The sequence below is a fragment of the Hypomesus nipponensis genome, chromosome 11 (genome assembly GCF_054491055.1).
Source record: "Hypomesus nipponensis isolate SF chromosome 11, ASM5449105v1, whole genome shotgun sequence".
NCBI classification, from domain to species: Eukaryota; Metazoa; Chordata; class Actinopteri; order Osmeriformes; family Osmeridae; genus Hypomesus; species Hypomesus nipponensis.
The window spans coordinates 14,390,439-14,405,331 of NC_140371.1; the positions used below are offsets into that span (position 1 = coordinate 14,390,439).

The following is a 14,893-nucleotide window of genomic DNA, read 5'->3' on the forward strand; positions in this document are numbered from 1 at the left end:
AATTACATTTCTGAGCAGTTATATATGTTTCTGGAAGGTTTAGTGCGTGAGAGATGCTGAGAGCTGTGTGGGCTGATCTCCGAGAGGCAGGGACGATATGCACCTCAGCGTTTCTTGTCATCGGCCAACGTGAAGGACAGTTTCAGAATAGGGGAGGAACCTCTATATGACATTGAGGCTGCTTGGAGGGGAGTGTTTTATTTGATAGCCGTCAAATCGAACTGTTGAAGCTTGGTCATTGACGTTGGTTTTAAGGTCTTGTATTTGTAGATTAAGCCTGTAATAAATAACACATTATCATATTAAATTAACATTTTATTTCATACAGAGAAATGACTAGGAGACATTGTCAAAAAATTGTATTATAGCTGGAATTTAATTTCCCATTTTCCAGAAAACGTCAATGACAAACCTCAACACTCACACAGACACAACAGTCGGTCAAGGACACTCCAGAAAGCCACTGGATTGACATACACTATTTGTACACCAAGAAACAGAACACAAGTGATGGTGTTTCAGTCCTGAATTTTCCAAATACTCTTAAAATGTATAAAGAGTTATGTGCAACAATGGCACCACATACATGCAGGCAGTGTCCACCAAGTTTGTGGTGGATCTCAAGAAAATAAAATATGTCAGGAGTTGTTGAATGATGATGTTAAACGTCATGGCACAAGACAGAGCATGTTTCCGTCCCCACTATAAGCTGTTGCCTAGACACCATTGATAATTTTCTGGGGACGTTGTAGATGTGACGTTGACAAAGCCCCTGCAGGTAGAGTTTCCAAAATGCCAAATCCTTAATGTCTGGGTAATTTGATTCTCCACATGCACCTTGCACACAATTATTGATAGAAAAAGAAGCATCCTAAGAGAGCGTAAAGCAAACATAAATGGTGGACAGGAGTAGACAAGAGTATCAGGAAACACAGGGTACAAGAAAGCCTTAGAATATAGAATATAAATGCCAACAGCCTTAAATGCAGCATAATGCTTTTAAAAGGAAACTAAATGAACAGAGTCACGCTATGTGGAATTCAAAGGGCACACAGTGATGTATGACGTTAGTGATGAGGTCTCATAACTAGAGGCTATGATTAAAGCTGTGGGTGAAAGAAGAAAAACAACATGATTTGATCATGGCATTTTGTTAACCAGGACTATTGAACATTAATTTACGTGGCTTGAAGAGATTTGATTGAACCATTGTCTGATGTCAACTTGAATGATGAAGTAGATGTAAGAGAAAGGCATTTCTGATTTCTGCACAACCTGAGCAAAAACACAAAACTGTTCACTGTACAGTATGTTGTTCCTCAGTCTTTCTCTGTAAAATAAATGGCTTTGAAGTATTTAAAATAGGCTATTACAAGCATTCTGGTGAGAGCCCTTATTTATAGAGGTATAAATTCCCCCCTTGTCAGATTAATCCTGTTGACTCAGAGCAAATGTAACACAACATGCAGTCGCTCATCCTAAATATTTGTATCTTTTGAGTGCATTTGGTGACAGTGTAAAACCTTTTGAGACACTCAGTTTAAACTGTGACCACTCATCCGAGCAGTAACTGTTCGGAGGTTCTGGCAGGTCTTCCAAGTGTATAGTTTGACCTTGGCACAAATCACACACATTTCCTGGGTCCCCATCACTCTGCAGCTTCCCTCTCCTGTCACAGTGTCACAAGCTCCTGTATACATAGTCTACCACTGAGGTGCCACGCCTGCCTACTCACCTCAGCCCCTAGTAAGAGCATGTTCACATGTCACTATAAGAGACAGGCCAACGCTCAATCTCCCAGAAATACATCAGTGACAACATGATGTGCACATTGGTTCAGTAATCAACATTTTAAGAATCGTTCAAGTTCAAAGCATTACTGTATGCTCCACATTAGCAGGACAAGGGCCAATCCATCAAGCTAATCAATTTATGACAACAGTGCTTTATGGGTTATCCCAGGTAACTTCTCAATTTTCAGTTTAATTCCACTAGAGGCAGATAAGCAACTGGTGTATTATACTTAGATTGTGTGATGTGTGACATACTAAGTCAAAATAAAATGTTTGGGGTAAAAAAGGTAAAGAAATACTCTATTTAACTGTTTAGAGTTTCGTCATCCGTCATTAGCAAGTCAGAACATGTCTACACAACAAGTCAAACATTTAAACCCTGTTAAATATTATTTTGGTTATTTAGACTGCAATTACACTGAATGATATCTCTAATTGGCAAAAAATTGGAGTAAGTACTTAGGATGCAGATTTAAATCCACAGCCAGTGAAGCATGTGAATAATGCCCAGTGGCTGCAGTAGCACAGTTGTAACCAGTTTCAAGCAGCATGCGGACAAACCCTGGATTTTCCCAGCTGTGAAAAACAAAATAAGACTAAGTTCAAGTCAGTATGTATGCAACAACAGATGAGCAGGGACTTTGATGACAGGGGTTCAACATGAGTGCACCATCAAAACTCCTCTCCCAACTGACATACACAAGAATGATGTACACAGGGTTTACCACAGAATAGCTGTTTACAGTGGAACAAAAGGTCCTTCAAAGCTTTTGTGCACTCCTGTCCTGAGCCTGAAGACTGGGTCATTAGCTCTGTGAAGGGTTGTTCGAGGTCTTCATTGTTCCTCGTTGGCCAGGGACAGTTTGAGTGTTATAAATGTAGTTTGTTACATAGTGCTAGTCATAGTCCATATAAATTCAATACAGCTAAAGGAAACTTTAAAAGGAAAATTAAAACAACAAGTTGAGAGAGGATTTAAGTCTCAAGTCTTTTATTTGTCAGGTACACAGAACAACACAAGGTCAGACTGTGTGAAGACATATTCAATGTTTAGATGTATGACAGTTTCATCATTACACAGCGTTGTGGAGGTATTTCGATATTCACAAAGGTATATGAGGTATTTGGTCACATCTGAACTATCATGCTAATATAGGTAGGCTAGAATGTGTCGATCCTGTGTCTACTATACCCCCCACTGCAGAATCATTTTAGCGGATGCAGTTTCCGTAAACATAATCCATTATTAACAACCTCTGGATTCCACATCAGGTTACATCTTCATCCCTGCGGAGGTGACGAATTGTAAAGAATTGATTAAGGCCAAAGACTTCATTTTCCCATTGAAGACCTTTTACATACACACTCTAAAGATAGCTGGTGATGTAGGGAAGAATAGACTCATTTTCAGAGGTAACAAGTACCTCCCAGTCAAAGTGCAACATAAGACAATCGTGGAAAATTGGTTACTATAGGGTAAAATGTCTGAACAAAGCGACTAGGTTTGGTCTTCAGATATCCATGTGTATCAATGCATGCAGAGTATGCATTAGTTGCATTTCCACTACAATACCTATATAATGTAGATATTCAAACCAGTCGGCTACAGAGCTTCTCCAAGAGATAAACCAGTACCACCTGCTGGCCGTTAGCGGTACTTCAAACAGTGATCCTACAGACGCTTCACTGTCTGATCTACGGTACTAGAACAAACCAGAAAAAGCAGACATTATTAACTGGAAATTACCGTCAAGCTCTTCAAGCTATCATTTGATTTGGTTTCAACATAATTTAGGTTTTTATAGTAAATATAGGTCTGTTTTAGAACTGCAATGCATACTATGGGTTTTATAGTGCAGTGCCCAGATATCCCCATCTAAGATGGGATAGTAAATGTACTTATTTTAAAGGGAACTTGAAAGAAATTAAACGCTGAAGTGGTACCTTGAACTGGTCTCATTGAAAGTACTTTTGTGGCTTTCAGTTGAACACAGGAAGTGGTGAGACTAAACCCCAACCTCTATGCAGCCTCTCTGCAATCTATCTTTAAACTCATTCTATCTATCTATCAGACAAACATTTCTGTGAAAGCAGCCTTAATAACCACACACAAAATTGTCTTTGGTGTGTGCTCTTCATGTTTCTTTCAAATAATCAGAATGCTGCGACTGGAGCTTACCGCTAACACGTCTTAATTTCACTTACTAAGAACATTATATAAACAAAGAAGTTGGACTGGAAGATCTGACACAAACTTCCAAAACAAAATTATTTCCAACATTTTGGAACGTTGTGTCACACCTTCCAAGCCAACTTCTTTTGTTTAGTGAACTTTATTGGTTGCACCTGTAAGTTAATTGGTTGAGACCACCAAGCATTGTGTGTGTGTATGTTGGTAGGAGGTTCTTTACCGAGTTTTAGCTGGCCTGTTGGTGTGGCTAAAGTGTTGCCTTACAGGAAGTCAGTCAGCAGTGTTGAGGCAACTTTAAGACTGATGGGGTTAACAAGGAACATGTCGCTTGTCATTTTCTTCTTTGCTGGCTGGAATGTACTGAGTAAGTTTTGCTTCCACTAATCTGAATAAGATGGAACTGGCTATGTTGACTAAAGATTATGTGTCAATTCTATTAAGTTTAAGGGTGTGACCCCTTGGTTTGGTATTGGTCAGTTGGTTGTTGGTCTTTTTTCTCTCATCAAATACATCTCATCTGCCATGGGCTGTATTTCTGGTACGCACTTTTTGCCTACCTTAGTTTCAATTTCTGAACTACGGCATGTCAAGCTTTGTAAATGGGGAGTCAAATTTCTGAGTGACTCATAGGTGGTAAAATCTACACTTCTCAGTGAGTTGAACATATTTGGCTGCTTGTCACATTCAAGTTAATACAGTATAGCTTTTAGTTTTTGTTTAGAGGCACAAGCCTTGTAAGAAGAAGTAAATCGATTTAACATAAGCACTGTCGACATGTTTACTGAAGACTTACACGAAACATTTTTGGCATATTATTTACAACTTTTTTTCTTACTAGAAAGTGTGACACTCGGTCATACATCTCGACTCATTCCCGGCCACCCCAGTAACATCAGCAAGAACGACACAGGCCTTAAGAAGGCTGTGCTTGCTGGGACCTATGCATTTAACAACCAGTCCAATGACCTTTTCCTCTTCAAGCCTTCTGCTATAGAAGCTGCACAAAGACAGGTATGGGACGATAATTCTAGATAATACCATATTCACTGCATACAGTTCTGTATGTTGCACTTTGTACTCTACAAACTGGCGCTCCTGTTGTAGATTATAAAAGGGATCCGGTACATTGCGGATGTAGAGGTCACCCGCACTGTGTGCCGCAAAAATGAACATGACGAGGATCTAGTCAACTGTGACTTCCAACCAGATGGCTCATTATATCAGGTACAGTCTCCGTTTTATATTTAACAGCAGCACATCTTGGCAACCGTGTAAATACTAATGATTGGGAAGATCTGGATAGATGATATTATTGAGTAAACATTGCTGTTTTCCAGACCTTTGACTGCCATTTTGAGGTTTGGGTTGCACCCTGGCTGCACCTGATGAAGACCACCTATTTCCTGTGTCGACCTAAGACAGGAACAACCTGACTGCTCTTTGTCCTCGGCAAAAGGGCCTTTTTTTAAATGTATTTCCAATCGGAATCTCATCTTCTGTTTCAAGTGTTCTTTTGAAATACCATGTATGTGTGTTTAAACAAAATGTCACAATTTCAAAATGTTGTCAGCACTTTCAGTATCATCACATTGGCTGCCCAAGAAACGGCTTAAGCCTGTGTTGTTTTGAGTCTGTCCGGCTACTGCACAACTACAGACCTCTGACAAAACTCCTGTTCACTGCCCTGACATAGCATGCAGATGCCATAGGATCTTTTCAGTTTCCGGGATTATCTTACTCTTCTTCGCACTCGGTGAAATGAACCTTTGAAAAGCTTGGGCTTGTATCTAATCATCTGTGATACAAGGGCCTTAATAATTCATAGAATCTTTTAAAACCAGCACAGTGGGCAAAGTCTGATCTGGAGGAGAGGCAGAGGGACTAGCACTGCAGCAAGTGGGGAGAGGGAGGGAGCCTTCTCCTGCAGCTCCACCAAGAGGCCCTGATTTGGAGCCTGCACTTTCATTCCTGCTCCTCACAGCGGGCTCTTTGAAGCGGTTCTATACCATATGTACCCTCTAAGGCACTGTCGATCTGAAGGAAGGCACTGACGCAAAGGAGCAATTCACCTACAGGGAGAGAGATACATCATCTAGTTTGGTATCCATGTCACATAGGCGAATGAGACATGTTAGATCTTTATTTCTCAAACTGATGATTGTCAGTTCACTTACAAGAAGCTGATCTTCATAACACTTCATTGTTTTTTTGATTGGTTTGTTTCAGAATGGATATTAGTCTAAAACAGAGCTAGTTTTATTCAAAGTAAACTCAGGAAGATCACAATGTCTGTTTAGCAGAGGTTCGGAAGCATTCAACAGTGAACAAAAATAAGACAGCTGATAATATATACAAAACCAGACCTCAGTTGCCAAATGGAAGCATTCACATATTTCAAACTTTTCATTACATGTAGATCAAGCAATGGGAGAGTCACAAAGAAATCAGACTATACATTTGTTCAATGAGGCTCTTGAAAAAAGTGGTTGGCATGTTTTTTTTAAAACCTCACCTTTCAACAGACAAAATTAGATTTCAGAAAATCTGATATCAGAATGCTGTCAGTTAAAGGTCAGATGGACAGGTCTGTGCAAAACAACACAACTCAGTGCAAATAAAGATGAATAACTAAAACTGACATGAGCCCACTTTGGCATCTTGTGACACAAACTCAAAACAAGAGCATGAACACAATTTGAACAATAATCACAAAAATCTCTGGGTTAAATATTGAGCCCACACAGTAGTTAAACCAGTTCAAAAACAGTTCCTTTTCAACTGGGAAGGAGGGGTTGATAGATCATGGGAATATCTAATGGATATGAGTGGTGAGATATACATCCTTGCCACCCAACACCTCACGGGTGCATTAATGATTACCAACACCTGTGTGCCACAAGCTGGTGTGAAGCAATACAACGTTGCATATCTAGCATTAAGCCATTCAGACCGATTTGATTACTGGTGGTTGATTAGGTAAAACCTCTCCCTCGAGACAGTAGGAGGGTCTCGGTAGGCATAGAGCAGTCTTGGTGGATGTGTGGAATACATACAGCGCGGGCCCCATTTCTCGGACATTATCGGTCGTTCTCGACTCACACCTTGCTGAGGTCCAGCTTGCAGATGTACGGCGAGCGGAAGGAGCCCAGGTAGAGGTGTCCGTCGTGCTCGTGGACCTCGCTGACGTAAGCCGCCACCACGCCGTGGGGGTCGTGGAGGCTCCGCACGCACGTGCCCCCGTCCTTCAGCTCCAGCACCAGGCTGTACCGAGGAACGAACTTCATCATCACGTCCTGACTGAAGATCTGAGGAGAGGCAAGGGGAGATTTCAGTCGTGGTTCACGAGACCTGGAAAGGAATCTATCGGAAAACGACAGTGAAGGAGACCTTTCGTTCTACTTCCTGTTCTGCCGGGCATGTTTCCTTTTGCTATTCCAAATCCCTGCTGACCAATGATATTCCCTACATACGCACACATGACTGACATCTTACTGTGACGAGAGGATCACAACACAACATTCAAAATCGACCTAATTGGACAATAAGGGTATAACGACAGATCATGTTCAGGTCTACCTTGAAGATGAGCTTCTTAATCCAGGGCCTTTGAGAGAGGAAGTCCAACATGGAGAATCCAGGGTTGGGCCGCACCGCTGACATGGCAACCCAGTAACCTCCTGACGAACTACGTCGGATGTTGTCAGGGAAACCAGGCAGGTTGTCAATAAAGGTGTCCATGCCTCCCTTATTCAAGCCTGACACGTGGACCCTGGGAGGAGGAGTGAAGACCGGGGGTTAAATGTCTAACTGGCAAGACAGCAAATGTTATAGCCTACAACTAAACCCATCTGACATACCGGTTAGTTCCTAAGTATTTGTGAGAACCTGAAATACCAGGGGAGTTTACCTCTGTACCATGCCATTTCTGGGTGGGGGGGAGGAATTACTGCTAGTTGTAAGAAGGTAAAGGCCTATTTCTTATATAAACCTCTCTATGTCAATGATCAATAATCCATCAATTTCCATTTAGCCCCGTCAGTGAACAGAAAACAATCCCAAACTGTTTCACGGCCAAACAGGCTTGAAATGAACAAAGAATTGAACACCTCCCACTCAGTTAACAGCTTCCACATTCCACACACACACACAGATCTGATATTCCTCCCTCTACTGACTATTCGCTATTAGAAAACAAGGCAATTTATCTGTCTCATTCAATGGCCTGCTGAAGGGCCGTTACCCTGGCAACGCTGCCTTTGCATCATCCATGCAGGCGAGGGAGGGATCCCCTACCGATTTGGAAAAGTGTAATATCACAGGCGCATAGGAAGTCCTACCAAAACTGAAGAGAAAAACTACAACACCTGCAGGCGGCACTTGGAGAGAGATCAAACAGGATGCACAACAACAGCACACGCTCTGACGCAACATCAGAAGCAGGAGCAAGGAGATGTTGTACCAAGACACTCATCTTAGATACGAAGAGTGTGTTTGGGCCTGACATTTTATATGGAGTTGAGATAACGAGGGGTGATTCTTCAACAGTTCCCATGACAACCTCCCCCTGGATCCGACCCAAGTCAAACACTTTTAAATACTGTTCATCACATAGAAATTGAACCTTGACCCACCACATGTTAAAAAAGCAGCTTGAATGCTTTCAAATCCAAGCGTTTGATCTACATACTGTATATTTGGACTGGGTCTTTCCTCCATATGAAGATCGACTATGCTGTACCTGCGTATTCTTGCCATGGTCGTCTCAGCCACTAGAACAGACTCCTCATCAGGGAGAAGCTGAAGGCCGTTGGGGAAACGGAGGTTCTCCATCAGCACAGTCACCTCCTTGGTCTCGGTGTCATACTCTAGCACACTGGATAACAAGAGAAAAGTTCCCTTTTACAAAATGACATTAGAGCTTTCGTGAAAAGCATCCAAACACTTTTTTGGGGGAAGGATTGTATTTTTGCATTTGACATGACTTAGCAAAAACTAAGCCATGGTTCAGCAAATAGTTTACCGTCCATCCGCGGTGGCTTCCATGATGAGGTAAAGGTAGTCCCTGCGCTGCCACTTGCTGCTGGAGTCAGTGAAGTACACCTTCCTCCCGTCCTGGGTGACGTCCAGGTCGTTGACAAATGAGAGCCTCCGACCGCCGACCATGTGACCAGTTGGCACCAAGGTAGTTACCTCACCTTTTCAGATACAGATCAAACAGAAGGACTGGCGTCGGAAAGCAGTACAATTTATTGAGATCTGAGCATGGGAACCACCATTTTGACAGGAAAATTGAATGGGGTGAGAATCGAAATATTGAATGTTTTTTTACACCCTCAAACCTTTTCCCATTATAATTACATGATTTATTTAAACATGTTCATACAGTGATGATGTGACCCAGAATGATAGACGGCACCGCTGACCTGTAACTGGGTTGACCTCAAACAGCCCCAAGTAGGCATCCGCTACAAAGAGAGTCCCATTTGGACCCACTCGTATACCCAGAGGCCTTCCACAAGTGGATTCCTCCTCACGGGAACCTAACATCGGACAACAGAGGTATGGATTCACTAGCGCTTTAAGGCTAGTACAGTAGTACAAAGCACCGTTGATACATGCATCTGTGAAGAAATTCATTATTTGTTGTTATCCAGCCATTAATTATGACTGATCAGCAAGCAGTTATACAGGTTTGTTAATGTTCCGTCCTTATAATTTCATTGACTTGTACACGACAAATTCAACTGCGAGACAAGTTCACCTGCTGACGATTGGCTCATCGCTGACTAAAGGAGGGTAAATGTGTTGACACTTCCTTATGACCTTATATTTGCAATTCCAGTCTTAGGCAACAAGAACTGTGGGGTCATATTGCTCTACAAGAATGTCACTGTCTGTAGCAAGTATAGATAAGGTTGTGAAATGAAAACATTTTGAAATTAAATCCAAGCAACACAGAGTGAGGGTTCATTTGATAAGTTACTCACCACAGGGTGGATTGCCGAGCCTGGCCACAACATGGCTTCGTTTACCATCGAGTTTCAGTATCTTCCCATCAGATGTACCAGTGTACAATACATCTAGAGACAAACACACCGACTATCACATTCAAAAAAACAACATTTTATGGTTAAAGGCTGTTTGATTGTCTATTGTTGTTTAAGTACGAAAGAAATTATTGACTGATTCAAATTAATACTTAAGAAAATGTACTAAGCAAATAGGGAGTAGGGGTACAAAAATGTTGAAGATCGAAGATTATAATTTTAACCTTCAAATACAAAACAGCCATATTCAGCTCTTCTGGTGAATAAAACTGTGGTTTACTTTGAAGCCTGAGTGACTCAGTGGCAGGTGCAACACTGGTGCAGAGCGCTGGTGTACCTAGTCTAGGCAATGGTAGAAGAAATGTGTAAAAAGTCAAACAAAGCATGCCAGCTACTCAGACAGTCCAGCCTCTTCAACTTTAGCTTCAGAGATATGTCACGGCTCTTGCCAAGAACAAACTCGGTGAAAGAGACTGTCGGGTCAGACTCCAGCTAGACAAGCCAGCCCCTGCTGAGATCCCAAGCACACTGACCTCCAATGTTAGCGATAGACTCTGGGCCAACGATCTGGTCCTCAAACAGACGTTGTGCCTCTCTCAGTTTAAAGTTAGGCTCGTAACATCCCACCATGAGGGGCGGCTCACTAAGACTAAGGAAAACAGGAATAGAACAGCAGTGTTAGACTATGTAAGTGTATTTAAAAGAAGCTGCAGGCCCATCTCCTCTGCTCAGGGAATGACTTGGCAGTAATCCAAGACAATTATCCCAGGATGGGCCATGCAGGGGGTAGAGACAATGAGTTTTTTTTAGATCTTGTTTGTGGTTTCAAATATTTCTGTGCCTTTAATGTTGTACGGTTTGTCTTTTGTCCAGTGTGACATTTTCATTCGTGCCAACTTGAGTAATATGCTTGTAGTGTGTTTGTACCCTACAATGTTATTATGTTCTCTGTTTTGCCTCAATAAGAAAGCTAGCCTGATGGAGAATTCTAATAAACCTTAAACAAACCCGTGAAAACTTAGACAATGAATAGACTAAATCCCTGTCCTGGGCTGCCCTTGCGCAGACGCCTGGGGCAGCAGAGAAATATGAAAGGGACGCTTGGCATCAGGACATCAAAATGGATCGTTAGGCTGAGGGATGCAGCACTGAGAAATGAATTTAAATGAGGGGGGAAGATGCATAGTAAACTACTTGGTTCTAGGGCACTGGATAGAATCAGATTAAATCATCTTTGAGACCGAGTTGAGGACCTTGTACGAGTCATGTGTTTTGTTAAAAGAGAATGCATTAATTGAGAGAAAGGGTTATGTGAGGATAGGGGTTGTCAGGTCACATGGGACCAAACAGATGCTATATATCAAATTGATATTTGGTTAATGCATGGTGATCATATTGGTCCTGTATCAGCACATTTTTATCAAAACTATTTAAAACAATGGCATGTAAATGAGACACATTAACAACTTATCAGTTCCATCAATTTCCCTCAAGGGTCATCATTTTCAGCAGAGACCTCCAGTGGGCCTTTGCTGCCAACAGAAGCACAGCTTTCATGCATTAGATGAGTAAGCATGAATTGTAAATATTCATTATTTTAAATCTTGCAGTAAGGCAAGCTCAAAACCTGAAAGATGGCAGACTAGCTACCGACAGCAACGTTTTGCTCACCTGAGCAATTCTGGTTTGATAGGGGACTCCAGGAGAAGAATGACTGCCAACAGTGGGAGAAGCAGGAAGGCTCCAAGACTCAGCAATGTCACACGAAAGACTTTTCCACTGTATGTGCTGTTGGAAGACAAATCAGCGATTTGCTCCTTATAAAGAGTAATTCGGCTATGTGCATCATGAGCTTGATGAAAAAAACGAAACATGTAACCTATGCATTTAGCTGTAATATAAATAGTTTACATAGTGATTTCACGAGGGCTATGGCACAAAAGCAAACGACATTAGGCTACGTGTTCTCTAAGGTTGTGCAATAATATCCAACAACGTGAATGCAGAAAAAACGTACAATAATACATTTACGTTCTTTGCAAGTATGTTTGGATATATGACACGTCACTGCCAAAACAAAACTGACCTAGATACGCGGAATATTACTGGAATGTACCGCGCACACTATACACGCACATTGTATCGCCTACCTGGTTAAGTGGCGTGTAGCTACGCTAAAATTGGTGACGTTGTTATGAGCGTTTGAAGTATGATTTGATGGTTACCGTTTACTTCAAATTAAATTGTATATAGCTAAAGGCATCTAGAGCATATAGGTATACCTGGTGCCCTTGTAGAGGGGTTCCTGTAGCTCGTCAGTGATAATTTGTGGTCTGTTCAGTCTCCTGAACCGTAGTCCTTCTGGCTCATTCATGTTGAAATGACACCTCCAAGTTTAACTCTGTTGACAAGGGATACAATTCCAAACGCGCAATTCGCTACATAAGCCGGTTGTTCCTTTAGTAGTTTGCAGAGACAGTCCACTTCTCAGCATCGTCGATATTCTGTACTCTCTGCTGTCAATCGCTTACCAATCTTTAGTGTATACTATGTCGTCATATCATTGCGCCTTGACCTGGGGGACCGACCAATGGGACCGACCGTTTCATCAATCCACGTTTTTCTCCGTTCTTGTATTTTTGCGAACTCGTTTGACGTCATATTTCATTGCCCAAGAACGGTTCCAATCCAAAGAACACAAGTCAGCAGAGCCCTTCTACTAATAATAACTGATAATAATGTCTCATTAGACATTCTCTGAAGACATCAAAAAATACCCAGAAGTGTTTTTGATCTGCAACTTTTATCGAGGGTGCATCGGATTGTGACTTGGTCAACGAGAACGCATGATTTCCCAGAAGTCATTGCAAAAACACGATTCTCAAATCGTTCTCCGTCCTCGCGTTCTTGCTAGACCGTTCTCACAAGACGCTTAGCTAGAACGCTTTTCTCAAGAACGCAAGTACGTTCTTAGCATTGATAAACAGCCCAACTTGGCCAGCGAGAACGCATCTGATTTCACAGAAGTCTTTGCAAGATGTCAGGAGAGGCTGACAAACATCATAACTGTAAGTTTTTACTATTCCTATTTCAGCTAAATGGTACGTGTAAATTAGCCTCGTCCTAACCAGACCCTCGTACATTTCATTTGTTCAGAGGGTCTGGGATCGCTCCATTGAAAAGCGTTAACTTCCTTGAAGGCGGGTCCTCTGTTGAAGTTTAAAACTATTGGATCTGCCCAGAGCCACTCTGATCTGCCATAACCAATCGCAAGCGTTCGCCTTAGCCAACTCCTTCACCACTACTGTAACGGAGCTAGCTGCCGTAGCTGGAAAATCAAACTTTTCCCGAACCCCGTGGGGAGGCCACAACATCATGGCCACCAGCAAAACAGAGGGAGCAAAATCCAATCAAAATCCAAATTGAGCGTATATAGCCTATAGGAGGGCAGAGCCAGGCTACGTGTAAATCAGCATCTGATTTAAAATGTGACGAGAAATGGGCAGTGTAGTCGCTGAAAATTTGCTTATTTTATTGATGAAAGCGCTCATTAGTAAATTTGCTCCGACTATTCGATAACCTAGTTAACATCTCAGTGCAGTGCAGACACTAGTTAGCATGGGCCACAAAAAACGTAAAATTACAGGGAGGTACGTGTTTTAGCTTTGTTATCTCGTTTATGTAGTTGATTCTCCCTTTTCAAATATTGAATATCTTCATGTGAATATTTTATTCAGGGACTGCTGAGGAGATTACAGCCGTCATTAAGTGGAGGGGGGCGAATGAATCTCTTTTCACTGGGAAGAGAAACTCATCAAAATCTGGATGGGGGTGAGTAGAGATTCTAAAGATTATAATTTAGAAAATAAAACAGGTTCACTTAAATACTAAAAAGTCATCCTAGCCATTGTAGTTGAGGTATGATGAACATTGCGGTAGCCGATGGGAAACAGGCACCTGCTGCAAATAGCATTTTAGTTTCTCTTTCACTAGTTTTTGCTCAGTAGTTTTTACAAACCAAAATAGTTAATTATAGATAGAAATGCTTAATATTTATCAGTTTCCCAGAATTGATCGTAGAGAGGGAAGTGAATGTGAATTGAACTGTTGATGTGACTTCCACTATGTTTTTCCCAGAGCCTTCGTGAATCAGGCAGAGTTTCAAATAACAGACAAACAAGCTAAGAAAAAATGGAACAACTTGAAAGCAAAATACAAGGTAATTTGAAACAATTGTAAAGTCAGATGTGATGTTTCATATTAAAGTGTTGTACAGTTTCCAACACCAGTTGTTGTTTTAGCACCTCCACATATCAGGCAATTTGTGACAAACTTAGTGCTTTCATTAGTTAATAATAATAATAATAAATAACATCCTCATGATTTCATATTTAAAATTATATTCACAAATGTCTATCTAATGTCTAACTCTGCAACTTAATTGTTGGACTTTTGCCTAAAGGAGCTGAGAGACACACCACCAGGGAAAGGGGTGGAGGCAGGGGGTGTCACTGCTGCCACCTGGCAGTGGTATGCCTCAATGGATGCAGCACTCCGGGAACAGCATTCTATTAATCCACCTCTGTTAGCTGCTGCAAACATGACATCCACTGCAGGTGGTGTTGTAGCCTCCTCTGCCCCTGCCAGGAAGAGAGCTACGGCAGCGCCAAGGAAGAGGGCTGGTGAACTCCTGGACTTCTTGAAAATGCAGGCGGAGAAAGAAGAGGAGAGAGAGAGCCAGGCTCTTCAAAGGGAAGAGGAGAGGGAGAGGGCAGCAGCCGCCAGAAGCGAAAAATTCCTCTCACTTTTTGAAAAATTGGTTGACAAAATATAATAATAAAAAAAATCTGATTACTAGACAA

General features: G+C 41.7%; 2 protein-coding genes and 1 long non-coding RNA gene across 4 annotated transcripts; 2 read left to right on the forward strand and 1 right to left on the reverse strand.

Moving 5' to 3' along the window:
* The first annotated feature begins 4,209 nt into the window (after positions 1 to 4,209).
* Positions 4,210 to 5,545, forward strand: cst7 (cystatin f). The gene is made up of 4 exons (XM_084667110.1): positions 4,210 to 4,348; positions 4,823 to 4,995; positions 5,089 to 5,208; positions 5,322 to 5,545. The coding sequence occupies exons 1-4, from the start codon at positions 4,288 to 4,290 to the stop codon at positions 5,415 to 5,417; spliced, it is 450 nt and encodes a 149-aa protein (XP_084523236.1). The 5' UTR covers positions 4,210 to 4,287; the 3' UTR covers positions 5,418 to 5,545.
* A 679-nt stretch (positions 5,546 to 6,224) lies between these two features.
* On the reverse strand, positions 6,225 to 12,571 carry apmap (adipocyte plasma membrane associated protein). The gene is made up of 9 exons (XM_084667109.1): positions 12,314 to 12,571; positions 11,703 to 11,819; positions 10,565 to 10,680; positions 9,972 to 10,064; positions 9,408 to 9,524; positions 9,005 to 9,179; positions 8,723 to 8,857; positions 7,561 to 7,753; positions 6,225 to 7,289 (listed from the first exon to the last, which is right to left on the reverse strand). Exons 1-9 carry the CDS (start codon positions 12,403 to 12,405, stop codon positions 7,080 to 7,082), a joined length of 1,248 nt encoding a protein of 415 aa, XP_084523235.1. The 5' UTR covers positions 12,406 to 12,571; the 3' UTR covers positions 6,225 to 7,079.
* A 121-nt stretch (positions 12,572 to 12,692) lies between these two features.
* LOC146268271 (uncharacterized) lies at positions 12,693 to 14,893 on the forward strand. Of its 2 annotated transcripts, none has more exons than XR_014724660.1 (4): positions 12,693 to 13,099; positions 13,769 to 13,862; positions 14,169 to 14,250; positions 14,494 to 14,893. It is a non-coding gene; the product is annotated as an uncharacterized LOC146268271 (long non-coding RNA). The 2 variants fall into 2 exon arrangements; XR_014724661.1 differs by lacking the exon at positions 12,693 to 13,099 and adding an exon at positions 13,423 to 13,681.